This window comes from Lepidothrix coronata, unplaced genomic scaffold, assembly GCF_001604755.1.
Source record: "Lepidothrix coronata isolate B3197 unplaced genomic scaffold, Lepidothrix_coronata-1.0 Scaffold330, whole genome shotgun sequence".
Classification (NCBI taxonomy): domain Eukaryota; kingdom Metazoa; phylum Chordata; class Aves; order Passeriformes; family Pipridae; genus Lepidothrix; species Lepidothrix coronata.
In genome coordinates, this window is record NW_016690510.1 from 1 (window position 1) to 15,141 (window position 15,141).

At 41.4% G+C, this 15,141-nt stretch overlaps 1 protein-coding gene across 5 annotated transcripts in view; it reads right to left on the reverse strand.

Annotated features, from left to right (window-relative positions):
* Window positions 1–1,250: 1,250 nt before the first annotated feature.
* SMARCD3 (SWI/SNF related, matrix associated, actin dependent regulator of chromatin, subfamily d, member 3) overlaps window positions 1,251–15,141 on the reverse strand; it is a 69,147-nt gene continuing 55,256 nt past the window's right edge. For all 5 annotated transcript variants that reach the window (XM_017838285.1, XM_017838287.1, XM_017838286.1 and 2 more), the window contains 8 exons: window positions 14,018–14,113; window positions 13,442–13,543; window positions 12,310–12,471; window positions 10,610–10,707; window positions 8,913–9,048; window positions 6,709–6,831; window positions 5,368–5,469; window positions 1,251–5,278 (listed from right to left, as the gene is read on the reverse strand). In XM_017838285.1, the coding sequence (XP_017693774.1) occupies window positions 5,225–5,278; window positions 5,368–5,469; window positions 6,709–6,831; window positions 8,913–9,048; window positions 10,610–10,707; window positions 12,310–12,471; window positions 13,442–13,543; window positions 14,018–14,113 (873 nt within the window). In that variant the 3' untranslated portion in view covers window positions 1,251–5,224. The remainder of the gene's footprint in view (window positions 5,279–5,367; window positions 5,470–6,708; window positions 6,832–8,912; window positions 9,049–10,609; window positions 10,708–12,309; window positions 12,472–13,441; window positions 13,544–14,017; window positions 14,114–15,141) is intronic.

Consider the following 15,141-nt stretch of genomic DNA (forward strand, 5'->3'; position numbering starts at 1 on the left):
GCGCCTGAGGGGAACGGGGGGGCGGGGCCGCGCGGAGGGGCCGCGCCGCGGCTGAGCGGGCAGAGCTTGCGGGACCGCTGCCGGATTGAAAAGGCGGGCTGTGATTGGACGGCGCCGAGAAAGGCGGGCCGGGATTGGCGGGCCGGGCGCTGCCTCGGGACGGGATTGGCGGGGCTTGGAGCCCGCGGGGCCGCGGCTGCGGGAGGTGCACGGGCGGTCCTTGCCGCGGGTCCTTGGCCGTCCCGGGTCCCGCTCCCGGGACCCCCGTCCCCTGCCCGGACCCTCAGGGCGAAACCCTGTTCAGTGAGCTGGTGAACTGCAGCTTGCTCAGCCTGGCAAAGATTTCTTACACTATCGGCTGGCTCGTAACTCTGTCGGAAGGCTGCTGTTTGCAGAGCTTACTCCAGGCTCCTCTGCAGCGAGAGACTAACTCGTCCTAGAGCTTAGCATTAGTGACTAAAGTAAAGGAAGCTTTAAGCCATGTGAATTTTCTTTCACCTTTATCTATGGAAATGTAAACGGTAGATAAGGAAGCGTAAGTAAAACTTTAACTACTGGATATTCTGTTACAAAAGATAAGGAAACGTCTCAAGAAAAAGTCAGAAAGGGTGCCTGGAGGATGTGGAAGCAAATCAGAAGACTCCAAACTCCATGAACAGGACTAGATGAACTGTGCCATCGGGATATCAAGCGACCTATAGAGACCATAAAATCCAGTGACAATCAACAGGCGGGGAGGTTCCCCCTTCAGAGGCTCCCAGCTTGAGCTGGAACTACAATGACATATAGTAGAAGAAACCCCGTTTGATTCTTTTATTTAAGTGGAACCTAAGGACAAGCTCTTTGAGGTGGTATCCATGTAATTCCTACCAGAGTGTCAGTGGCAACTGTATAATTCATACAACACGTCTTGGCATCCAAGCTCTAGCTCTAAACTGCACAGGAGAGGAGCCAGACCTCTCCAATGGTAAGGATTTCTCACTTACTCAGTATGGAAATGGCTGAAGGTGGAATCCAGTGAAGAAATGAATTCACGTAAGAAAGATCTAAAGAGCAACAGTTCTCACCTTTGTGAAGTCCCATTAAAAAAGATGTTTGCCCCTGCACGTGTGCATTTGTTTGTGTATGCGTCTGTGTGTGTCTGTGTGTGCATTCACAAGTGAGCAGAAATTCAAACACTCAGATCATTATCGGGGCAGAAAGAAACCAATACCTGTCTTTGTTAAGACACATAAGGTTAGTGCAAGAGATACAAAGAAACGAAGTATTTATTGTTAAAAGCTTTTCTACGAATCACTCGGCATCATACAATGAAGACATGGTGGCTACAGAGTAGAGGGAGTCTCTCTGTTCCCCTCATCCTTTATACACGTATTTGCTCACTGTCACAAACCCACTGTTGTATTTTTTAAATGGAGTTCCTTTCTTCAGTGAGATTGGAAAAGATCATACAGGATCTGGCAGAACAGATACATCCTATTAAACAACAGAGCAGTTACAGAAAGGAGACCTCTTTCTTTAGGAAAAAATAGCTTTCTTTTCCTCCTCATCCCTTTGCACTGCCATAAAAGGGTTCTCCACACAAAACCAGGCCAACAAACCCCAAATACCTGATTAGCATTTTCTCAAAATTAGGAGCCCTAGGATATGCACCAATATTGATATATGCACTAATATTTTCACTCGGCTTCCACAGGATAAATTCTAAACAATGTGGTTTAAAAAACCTGCCAGCTGAGACAATGTCTGCACTACAACTACCAACCTGCTACATTGAACAACTGAATCCCTGCTGCTAACAGTGGAAAATGCTTTGACAGTGTGTCTCAAAGTTATCTGTAGAACTTTTGGTTCTGTCCTGCATGCCCGTTTCCAGGCTACACACCAGCTGAGCCTGGCACTCCCACGTGCTCTCTCCCTGTACACACACACACACATGCACACAGAACACACCGACTCACATGGACTGTGCTATTTCCAACAGTACTCTGCACATTATTTTGTGCTATGTCTTACTGGCACTTCAGTGGCACCCTGCTCCATCTTTTTATTGCCTTTCCCACTGTTGTATTTTTCTCTTTATTCCATAATCAAACATTTGTTTCCCCTTTAATCTCTACGAAACATGATACGAGTCCTGACTCATGGCCAAAAGCACAAAGGACTAAAAAGACTGTTTATAACCTGCCATGTCAACACTTCTGCTCCAAGATGTTTTTCCTTTCTACTAGTACTCCAGAATTCTGTTGAACCTTTTCCTAGTTTGATGCTCTATTTTCTAACAATCTATATTATCATCTATACATGAACTACTTCTATGCACAGAATGTTTTAAGTATGCATAAATTTGTATTGTACTGTGGCAATAAGACCCTGAAACATCTTCTTATCATCTTCTATACACACAAAACAACAACCATCCTGAACTTCAAATGAATTTCTCATTCACGGTCTGCCACAATTACCTGCCTGTTCAGTGCCACTACCTTTCATTTTTGTACTCCCAAGCAGCACCCAGTCTAGTTCCATCCAGTATAGCTCCATCATTTCTCTTCAAATAAAATTTCTCTTTGTTTTGCAAAAAAGCAAGCTCCCAGCTGCACTGCTGGAACAGAGGACAAAATTTCTCACTGTACCTCTTCAGTAAAAGAACTGAACTGTTCCTGAACACAGGAAAAAGACATCAAAATATCAAACTCCAGTTTAGCCAAAGGAAAGACACTTGACAGCTATTCCTAAGACTCACTGTTGGTGACCAGTCTTTTTATAGGCAGTGGGATGTAAGAATTTAGATTCTGGATTGCCATCTGCAGTGGCTGATTCATGCACACACACACTTCATTACAGCATTGCTGCTGAACACAGATTCAGCTTTCAGTGATGCAGCTGTGAACAAGGCAGCAACACCACATTAGTTTTGGTAATTTACTCTGAAAGAGACTTGGAACCAGATCCATTCAATTAATTCTACAGAGAGGCCCTAAAAGCAGGCTGGACTCCAGTATGTTGCCAGCTGTGGCACATGACTGAAATTTCTCTGTACAAATATTTGCCACTTCAGTGGGAAGGCTCTCAAACCCTGGAATTCCCTGGCAGACATCCTGCAGGCATCTATCTCAGTCTCGTTTCCTTCTCACATCCTTGCATATCTTTCTCTGCATTTCCTATTCCTGCAGACTGAACACACCCCCTGAATGCAGCTGCTCTGTTTGCCACATACAGAAGAGTTTTATACACTGGGCAGCATGCACACAACTGACGCAGCAGTGGAACAAATATGGAAGCACAGTAGCAGATGAAACCAACTGTTTTCCCTCATAATGCTTTTTTGTAGTCCAATTAGTGGAATCCTAAATTAAGCAAGATTTCAAGTCAATCACTGTCTGGCAGCCTCACAGCACCTCACTATAACCACTTTAAGACTGCAGGATTTCACATTTTACTGTGAAAAGAGGTTTTAACACAAAAAAGAGTTCCAAATGAAGTCATCCCCAGTAAAAGGCCTCAGGAAAAGAGGTAAAGCCATCCTTTTTCTCACACCAACGTTTTTTTGTGACAGTATTGCCCTCACATGACTCCAATCAAAACTAAATATTCCAAGACATCTCCGAACACAATGGAGAGTAAAAGCTATGGCACTATTAATGTGAAAGCAAAGATATTAAATAAAGGGGTAGAAGACTATCTCTTCTGTGACTGGACAGAAGAAACTTTTAAGTTAAATTAAGAAAGAAATTGGCAAAGGTAGCAGAAGAGGAAAGGCAATACTACAGAAAAATGCATTATTCAGAAGAGCTGCCTTCCTTCCATACCACATGTCAATTTGATTCTCTTTCCGAGGAAGTGAAGAAAGGAGGTGAAAAGGAGTAACCTAGAAGAGGATTTTGAGTGCCACATCAAATGGACAGTTATATTTTGGCAGCTACCTTTTGGACTAGAATTCATGTTGGGCCATTAATCACAACTGATCTGTGCTCTACAAAAAATGAGGAGGGAAAGGATTTAAGGAAGATGTCCCTGCTTCCAAGTAAATGTACTATAAATTCCCGTAGTCTGAATTTACATTTACAAAGAAGATGATTTCCAAGGGATATGTTCTTTGTGCTATTTAAGGCTGATAGTGCTTTATAACTCAAGAGCATGCCACATAACCAGCACATATCGTGTACAGGGGAACTAAATAATTCATAGTAAGAGGCAGTTCACCTATGATCAAAATGGGAGACCAATCCAGGGACTCTGTTAACATCTTGAAGAAAAGAGAAAACTACCATGTTACATGAAATTAAGTTTCTTGGAATCTGCACCAACAATTAGGAAGTTCTTTTCTGTGATGAATCCCGCAGGCACACACAGAGAAACATTTAAGGAATCTGATACTTTACATATATGCTCATTGTCAATATCTGCTGTGTTCAAGCAAAGCACCTTTATGTTATTTTCATTTTCTCAGAATGCCTCATTTGTTGCTATTACCACTGATATTAAGGATGCCTAAGAAGCTCTTACTCCAGGGATGATCCTCTTGGTAAAGGACATTGATCATACCCATCTAGTGATATGTGACACAGTCTAGCTTTCACTGCCAAGACAAGGGGAAGAGGAAGGAATTGCATCTGCAGAAGAGATGTCCCGACTGTATGTCTTTCTTTGAGAGAGGCTCCACATTCCAGAATGAAAATCCTCCTTGTTTGTTCTTTCAGATGGTGAGATAGCTTTTTTCACTGGTCCAGCTGGAATAAAAACTCTCTTCAGGAGTATAAAACATTCCACAGCTATAAGAAAGACTATCTTGTTTAATTCCAGATAAGTTACTATTTGAGACTCTTGGGTACCGTAGAATGAGAATTGCCTTTATTTCTCTAAATCCGTCATCTCCTAGAACACCTGTCTCAACCTCCCCATCAGTGCCTTAGCCCATTAGGATTTGCTGTACAGTGTCTGAACTTTCCACTAAAACGTAACAATGCACGTTGATGAATGAACCTTTAGTCTTCTTTCACACTGACACTTGTATGGTGCTGCCTCTGGCCTGGGATGGTTTGAGACACCTGCCATGGGCAAGATTTTCAAGGGTCACTCTAAAGCTGGTGTTCTGACTGGTGTGTTGACAGTACATTCCCATCCAGTCAGGAAGCAGGTCCATGTGTAACAGTGAGCTAGTAACACTGAAAAGTCCACTGGTTGGGTGGTCATGATGCCAATGGGATCTTGTGAGCAGGACTTATGTGTTACGCACTCCCAGAGATTGTTCCAATTCCTGTCGGCGCTGCTGGATCTGAAAGAAAAAGTACAGTTCAGCAGATTCAATTGTTCAGCGGCAGAAGATGCATTTATAAGCCAGCAGTGTGGATATTTCTTTCATACCTTGCAGTAGAAATATCTGCTCACAGCCTCTTGAGACCATGGCTCGTGATAAAATTCGGCTCTGCGTTCTTCCTCTGGGTTTCCAACAACATCAGTCATCACCTGTGACAAAATCAATATAGCTGTTCTACCACATAGACAAACTTTTAGGTAAAGTAAAAATTTATCTACATTACTGCATACAAAATGTTCAGAAGCGTTCTCAAAGCCCAAAGCAAATGGACAATGTGTGCGTACTACCAAAACAAGATCACAGAATCATCAAATGGTTTGTGTTGGAAAAGGGACCTTAAAGTTCATCTCATTCCACTCCCTGCCATGGGCAGACACCTTCCACTAGACTAGGCTGCTCCAAGCCCTGTACCGGGCAGTAGGGGGTTGGAACCATTCTATGATTCTATAAAAAAATAGAATTCTGATGACCAAGTCTCCAGCATCACAGAATCAGAGGTAAATATAAAGTTATTAGCATATTTTGCAGAGCAGTATTGTGCAACCACAACTCTGATGCCAGCAGGGCAGAACATCATGGAGAAGGGTCTTATGGGACTGGTTGTCAGTCAGGGAAAACTCTGAACAATTATTCTATGTGTGTAGCTAGAGAAGCCCAACAACACTTTTGTTTGAAAGCTCCTCAAGGCAAAGGCTGCTTTATTTAAACATTCTTTCAGATGCCATCCCCTTTTGAATACAATGTAAATAATAATAATCATAATCTCAACAGTAGATGTTTGTAAGACTATTGACTAGGCATTTACATATGAAAGACACAATGATTTTAATAAAATAATTTCATGGATTCATTAATATGACTGATTTTGAGGCATGTCAATTAAAGACAGAAAATGTGAAACTTTATGAAAAACAAATAATTCGTTTTTGCTGTCAAACAACCGAACTTCTTTACATTCCATTTCTCTCATATCTCAAAGATAAGCTCAAAGGCAGCTGATATTTAACCTGCCTATTTCTTAAATAAGATTAAATTACGAACTAACAAAACACCCCAAAATTGTCTTCTTGTACTATAGGATGCTCCTGCTGAGTTTTATGTAGCTTTGACTTTACAGAGTATATCAACACAGTCCCGCACTTCGATCTTACTGTCTGACCGTGAATCCACCTACCACACCCACCAGGCACCGCTGTTTCACTGGAATTGGAATACAACCTAAACTGTCTTTCCTGCATACTGTCTGCTCTGGGATTGCAGTACTCCACTAACTGTCTCTCTTCCACCAATTATCCATCCTTGATGTTTGGCTATGCACTCTATATACATTTAGATAAAATTCTTCCATTCTGGTTCCACTATTCATTCTTTTTCAAACCTTAGCTTACCTTAAGATCCCTACTTTGGGACCGGAGAAGGTCTTGGATGTATCCTTTGGGATCTTTGGAGAAACTCAGCATGAAGTCACGTTGTATTTTTAGCTGATTTATGGACTCAATTGTCTCATGAATCTGACAGTAAAAAAACCCAAAATATGTTACTTAATTTCTACCATTCTCCAGTGACTCTCAGGTCATCTTTGTACTCCTGGTAACGTACAAAAGTGACAATTCTATACCACAGACTTGTGCAGCTTCCTAGGGCATCTTCACTTCAAAGAGCAACTTAACTGCAATCCTGCCACTACATTTTGGTTTCACTTGTACTTCTGCAACACAAGTAGGTACAGGATTCTCCTTCACTTCCTGCACTGAAATGCTGCATGGCTCACAGAGCTAAGTCATGTCACCATACAAAGTAATAATTTCCTGTGTAGAATCACTCTTTCTGCCCAGTCTGGGATCTCTGGGGAAAGGTGCTATATAAATATGTCTTTAAACAGTGCCCAGTGCAAGAAAGCAGTTATTCTCCTGGTTATCATCATCACCATATCTTCCATATCCTATTGTAATCCTTAAAATTTCTAGCAACTTCTTGATCAAGTCCATGTTAAATGAACGGCCATGACTTCTAAACTTTTTCTTAAGAGAAGGCCTAGTAAAGTCACGCTGGCTGCAAAAGAAGTGGAGTGTGAACAGTGAGAAATCGGGAGTACGGAAGGTTTATAGAAAATGAATCATATATTCAGAAGTATTATGAAGGAAATGAGCATTAACTAGCAGGGAAGAAGGAAGAATGAAGAGAAGTCAGGGTCCTATAATGTTCCTGGATATCAACATCAAGTATGATCAGTAGGAGGACAGTTAATGAATGATCTGCACTACACACATAAAGAAGCAAACGTTTGCTACCCTGTTCTTCTAACATTTTAGTTTGAGATAGTAAACCTATCTTGTCTAGTTTCATGCATTCATCTTTTTTGTCAAAGCAGCTAAGGGGGCCAAGCACATGGGAGAAAATAATCCTCCTCTGACTATGCCATCAAGGCCACTAGTGTAGGCACTACATGGTAAGTTAACAAAAGTGAGCTGCTGTCAACTTAAAATCATTCCTTCTTTGGGAAAATGCTACGGCTGTGTGAACTCCATTGGCACCCGCTGAGTTCCCAGGAGAGGATCTGTGTCAGCACAGCAATGCAAGGCACTGAAGGGTAACAGCAGCAGCCTGTGCCCATCCACCCAGCAGTGATTATAACTTCTCCTATCACAGCTTGCCCTGTGCTCTAGCAAATGCTCAAAAAAGAGGTGAGACAAGGCACAGGAAAAGCTGAGCTGGACTGGAAACAGAATATCACCATGCATGCTGCTTGCAAGCTTATATAGGCTGGGAACCAACTCACTGAGCAGCTGCCCTGCTGAAAAGGACCTTCCTGGAGAGCCATAAAAGAAAAGATGCTGCAACAGTTACCAGAATCCATGAGGATTGCTGGTGTCCAGACCCCCTTTAAAATTGCACCAAATTGCACCAGAGTTTAACATATTTGTTTGTATTAGAGGTAAACAAACAGAAGTTGTGCCTTGCTCTGAGAAACCACTTTTGTTTATTCCTTACCAAGCCAAATCAGACATTGACACATGGCAGAAGCTGGCCAACAGTGACATGAACCCCTAATACAGCCTGCAGAGCCCACCACTGCCCTAAGACAAACACTATTATTTGAAGTGCACATGATCCTCTTTCAATAACACTTAAAACTGCCAAACTGCTCCAGGTGATTTTCCTGCCATGCGTGTTCCATATCTGCACCTACTGCAGAGAGCTGTTCTGCAGTCATGGATACAAATCCCACACCCGAGTATGAGATTCTGCCAGCTTTGCCTTAGCAATTTAGCAAGATATCACGACCCCTCAATAAAAAGTTAGTCATACAGTTCAGGTGGTTCTCGAATGTCAGGGGACTCATTACACTACCTGTGAAATTCTACTTCTATCACCCTGAAAACCATGTCAGGCCCTGGATCAAATCCTGAGTGGGAACACCACTCACCCCTGTGTATTCCCACTGCATGTGGCCAATTCACCCCTTGAAAGCACATCCCCTTGAGAAGTCCCTGTCTCAAGACATTACCGTCTTTGACATGTGACACCAAACCCACATGAAGCTACACAATGAGTACATGTACCATGGGATACTTTACTATTGGGCTAGTACCTTGTTGTCCAATGCTGTAATCTCCTGTTGGTTAGCTGTTGAGAGAAGAAAACTACTCATCTGGCCTTTTAACGGGTCTTCAACTTCTACATCTATGTCATAACACGCCGTCTTCTTCTGGTCGTTGGGATCAACGCTATGGAGAGTACAACACAAGATCATGAAAACAGCCAAAATGAGTCAGAATAAATATCCGTCCAGCCCAGAATACACTCTTTGATAAAGCCTGTTGCAGATGCTGGGAAAAGAGTGTAAGAACAGGGTATCTTTATATATATTCTAGTATATTCTCTCCTCTTTCATCCATTGGATTTCACAGATTTTTAAGGTGGAGCTTTTGTCCAGACCACCAAATTTAAAAGCTACTGATAGACATAGTCTTCATTAAATTGCCTAACGTCCTCCTGAGACCTATTAATAAGCTAAATACCAGTATCTTTCTTTGGCTTGTCCTGTCCTAAATTTATATTTAATTTGTTGGCATTTAGACTTAACATTTACTTTATCTTTAAAGTTTCTTAACAAACAGTTTTCAATCCTGTAGCTGGTAAATCAGACTTCAGTCATTGTCACACATAACCACCAGTTCCTTGTCATTTTTCTCTAAGCAATGACTACATATCTCTGAGGACTTCAGCTTTTTTGTGGTCCATCAGAGAGGTCACTGGGTTATGACTGATGACAGTATGTACACAGCTATCAAGCTGCATGGCAGCCAAGCTGCTTCTTGATTACTCTGTTTGATACATTGAAATGAATCAAAAAGCAAATTTTATTTTCATAGTCTACGTAATATTTAAACTTTATATCACATTACAAATTTAAAATAAAGGATCAAATTTTAAGCATATTCAGAAACATTTGTTGTCAATATTCTGTAGAAAATCAAATCACTACATTCAAGTAACAATAATGTTTAAACACCTAGAATCAGAGTTTTGACCAAGACCGCAGAGAAGCTTGTGACGGATTGAAATACCTAAACAGTAAGACTGCAATCCCCAGAAGTCTCTTTGTCCCCCTTCTCCACACACAGTTGTCACTTAAATATGGCATGTGCTTGAAGTGCCCCAGACAGCTGAAAGCTGTATTTTATCTGCTATCCAGAAAAACATCTGTTTTGACAAGGATGCGAGAGCTCAGTATCTTGGTCACAATGGCTTTCTCTGAATCCAGGCATTCTTTTTTGTACATCTCTGGAGATCTCTTGGCTTCTTGGCATTCTCAGGATAAGACTAACACCCAAACAGCTGACCCAATCCCAACAAAGCATGCATGGACTGGCCACTGCATTTGAAACTGTAATGCTGCTGTACACTTTACATAAGAGCTCAGTGATTTACAGGATTGCCCATGATGTACAACTTCTTATTTCAATTTCTTTTTTATCTCTCTTTGTGGGTTCAAACTCTCATTCCTCTCCTCTTAGGAAAGAAATCCAACCAACTGTCTCAATGGTATTTCTAGTAGGAATAAAAATAAAAGTTGTTTTGCATACCTCTACAGAATTGGTGCCATTCTACTGAAAATAATTCAGAATTACAGAGATTAGAATGACACAGAGAATGAGCATGCAACAAAGTCCTATGTACTCACCTGGAAGTACTGAATTCTGGTGCCTACTACTACAGCTGTTTCTGTACTTTATCTAGTGAGTGTTTTGCACATGACAGTGCTGAGCTGACTGACCAGCTTACCTGATGATGTGGTTTATCACTATTGGGTCTGGTGGCAGCAGTAGGTTAGTGAGTCTCTGAGGAATTTCAGAAAACTTTAGCCGTGGACAGTCAAAGATCTGCAACACAATAAACAAAAAATGTTGTCTGTCCAAAACCTAACTTGCAATTAAATGAGAAAGTAAGAAATCAGCAGCTCATAAGGAAGGTGATTTTGAAAACTGTAATTCCGGTTCCTTGCACAGAATACATTTTTGGTCACTTCTGTCCCTGTAAATGGCTGCTGTACTTACATCTGGGCTCACAGAGAGATGCATCAGATGATGACAATTTCAGGTGTTCCACTTTTGGTTTAGCTGCTGAAGGGCACAGGACACTTTAATGGGACATAAGGATCAACTGTATCAATAATGAGAGAGAAGCAAACACTCCCTTTCTCACTGAGGGTTTGCAGCAGCACATTTTAAAGAAAATTTTATTTAATTTTTTTTACCAGAGGAAACACAAAAACAGCTTGCTTTTTTTTTTCCTCACGGAATGTTTCCTGAAATATTTTATGGTAAAGAAAAATACAAGAAAACACTTCTGAATTTTAAAACTATTCACAATTTATTTTTTTTAAGATTAAGGAAAAAAAACCTCAATGTGGTATTACATATTATTAACCACAGCCTGAACAGCCTCTTGAAGGAACCCACCCCTTTCTGAACAATTCATGGTTACCGTCTCTTCACTATGGTCCAGAAGCTAGACAGAATCATGGACTCATTGAATATCTCAGGTTGGAAGGGACCCACAAGGGTCATCAAGTCCAACTTCTGGTCCTGCACAGGACAACCCTGAAAATCACACCACAAATAGGTACTGACTTCAGAAAAAAAAATTTATTCTGAAAAGGATTAAAAGCTGTAGGTTTTGGAAATTTTCTGTGAGTAACTGCAGTACATTGCCATGAATCTAGAAACACTCCTTGTACCTGGAATTTTCAGAAATATCAAAAGTAAGATACGAACGTGTGTACTTTTTTAGACAAAGGATCTGCTACAAATCATGTAAGCCTAAACCTACAGGAAAACAAAGTCAATTAAGACAGTGACAGCTCAGATAACATTATCTTTACAAAATAAATATAATTGTATCTACAGAAAGGGTGGAGATGCTTTTAAGTGGCCTTCTTAGTTAATTTTAGAAGTCACTTTGAAAGACAAAAAGTCTTAACGTGCAACTTTCAAAATATCATGCAGATCATTAAGGGTACTCTATTGTCTGAAGCAGACTTAGGAGAAAATAACTTTTCTAATTATATCTTCCATGTCTTCTATCCTTCATGAACAGCGAAAGAGAAGGGAAGAAAACAGGTCTATATATGACCTGATAATCAGAATCAGCAGATTATTTCATGTTTCTTAGTACAAAATGATATACTGGGGGAAAAAATTCCACCAAATCAATACAGAAGTCCTCCTTTCTGGAAAGGCTACAGCTTCTGTGGGAGTGCTGAACCACCAGATGTGGGGGATTTTGACAACACTGGTACATGGGGAGGGTGCTAATGACACTACTTGTAGCGCATGCCGAAAGCCATTCAGTACTGAGGATACTGCAAATCATTAGGGAAGATAAAAATGAGTAATTTTCATTCCAATTCCAACTCATCCCAAACTCGTGGATGGATGTTATAGTTTGCTTCTAAAGAGCTACTGTGCCCAAAAAGGAGTTACCTGCTGGAAATACTTGTCGCAGTTGATGTATTCCTTATCATGAGAGTCCTGCAGCTTGTTAGTTTTGATGTACTGCCAGAGTGCCTGGATGATGGCTGAGCGTGTCTGCGTGTGGATCCCCAGCAGCCGCGCCAGCCGTGGGTCCAGCTTGAACTGGGGGGGCTGGAACAGGAAGAGAAGGAGGGGGCAGTGGAGAGGAAAGCAGACAGACACACAGGTATGAAGTTTCAGTATTAATTCTCAGGGCACTCTGTTCCTTGGGAGAAGCACCCCATTCAATGGCAGAGATTGAAAAAACACAACTTTGCATTTCTGTATCCTACTGCTGATGCTCTGGAAGAACGAAGGGGAACACTGTACCTGTGCCATGCACACAGACTTACCTGTAGCATACGCTTTAAATAATAATAACTTGCACAAAGACTCAGGAAACAATTCTCCTTTTCAACATTGATGCATAATTTTACTGTAAGGAGTGGGAGAAGAAATAGAATAGCCCTTCCTCTGAACTACTGGAGGTTAACTACAGAGGGAGAAGGAAGTCATGATGATGCTTCCACTGTTGTAATGACTGCTCAGCTGCCTCACATCAACAAACTGTCTTGGAACTCTGTTTTTTCAGGCATGTTCCCACCATTCTGGTGCATACCAGAACATTTACCTAACCACAATCAGTCAATAGAATATATTTCTTCTTCTCACCTCTGTGATACAACTCAACTACCCTGGTCTGCAGCCCTAGTAATACAAATTCCCTGGATAATTTGGAATTACACAGCTGGTTCAGGTACCACTGAACTAGCAAAAGCCACTCCTTTGAATTTTTTTAAAGAACCACACATGTAACTTGTGTTCAACTATTCTCTAAGAAGCCAGAGGAGGAAATGCATATTCTTTCTGCAGGTGGGCAAAAAAAAATACTAATTATCATAGTGCCAAGACCTATTATTTTGCTGGACTATATGAGAAGCTCAGTTGATGTGTCCCCTTTAAATCTTAAGTAATCTATCAGTTGGGTATCATTCTAACTTCAGTGGACCACGTGACATTCTGAGCCCAAGTATATTGGTTTTTGATGTGTGTGACAGGATGAATTTGCTCTGTTGCACCGTGTCCCAATGGCTGCACTGACCTGGTAGTCCAACATGAGGAGTAACGTGCATCGCACACTGACATCCCCAGGTCTCTTCACCTGGAATCCATCCGTTTCCTGGGTCGTGGGAGTTCTGTGCCACTGACAAAGGGAGAAACAAGACCGTCAGCGTTTTTTTCACTGACGTCCATGAAGGTGCATCTTGCACAGCACATCGTGCCAGAATAAGACAAGTACAAGCCTTCTGAAGATTTGGCAATTTAAAAAAGAAACCCAACAACAACAAAACCAAACCACAACAACCCCCCCCAAAAGATTTCAATTTAGCTTTAGTGCAGAATCTGCAGTGCTGTTACACTTTACTTGATAGGAAAAATGTGCATGATTTTTTCATCTTTTCACACATTCTGTTCAAGATGTGCACTACATCACTACTACATCTATGTTTTTGGACTAGATTCTGTTAGCAAACATTCTTAAGAAGAATGGAGTTTTGAAAACACCTTAAACGAGATAACAAATACAAGGTCACCTAAACGAGGGAGACAACAGGCACCTGGGTGCTTATGTGTGCCACTATCACGTGCGTATACGAAGTGTGCACAACCCTCTCACCTCCACAAGATGGTTGTCAGGTCCATAAAGATCTTTGTCCAGTTCTATAACCAAACTCTTAAAAAAAGACGAAAACTTCCGTTTCTGTTTGCTGAGCTGTACAAGCAGAAGAACCAGATATGTTTAAGGCTATGTGTATTAGCTTGTGTCCTAGGCTTCCTTCTCAGCCTCTCTCTTTGTCTTAAACATTAAATCCCATGTAGACCACAAGTGCGGTCACTCTAATTGAGTTTTCCCTCTGACAAACACAGGATAAGATGCAAAAATCTCAGCAGTGGTGGAACAATAAAACAGAACGGTAGGGAAGATTTCTCTGACTCTCTTAATGTTATTGGAAAGGACTGGCTTGTCATGTGAACGTGGCACTCGTGAGAGCAGGTCCAGAGAACGGCCATGAAAATTATCTGAGGGCTGGAGCACCTCTCCTGAGGGCAGGCTAGGAGAGCGGGGGTTGTTCAGCTCAGAGAAGAGAGGGTTTGGGGGGTATTTAAAAGGGGCTTGTTAGAAAGATGGAGAGAGACTTTTTACCAAGGCCTGTAGTGTTGGGACAAGGGGCAATGGCTTTAAAATGAAAGATGGTAGGTTTAGAGTGGTCATTTTTTATTCAGGAGGTGGGGAGGCCCTGGCCCAGGTTGCCCAGAGAAGCTGTGACTGCCCCACCCCCGGAAGTGTCCAAGGTCAGGCTGGACGGGGCTTGGAGCAACCTGGGATAGTGGAAGCTGTCCTTGCCCATGGGAGGGGGTGGCACTGGGTGGTCTTGAAGGTCCCTTCCAACCCAAACCATTCTGTGATCCTAAGGCCACTGCATACCTTTCATTTTAACAGCTCGGGTTTTTTTAATGAATGCTAATTTCTTGGTCTGATTTATCAGATAATAGTAAATTTTACAGATTGATCATACACTAGGTAAAACTATTTCCTTTTACATTTTATCTTTCCATTTAATTATCAGTATTCACTGTTTACTCCACAGTTCATACTGTCTACATTAAAAACTGGAAGGCTTATAAGCACATAAGCTGACTTTCCATAGAATATAGTCTATGGGATTCCAATTTATTTCTTTGTATTTAATGAAGATAATATTTTATTAAAAAAATGCCAGCAATTGAAAAGATATTTTG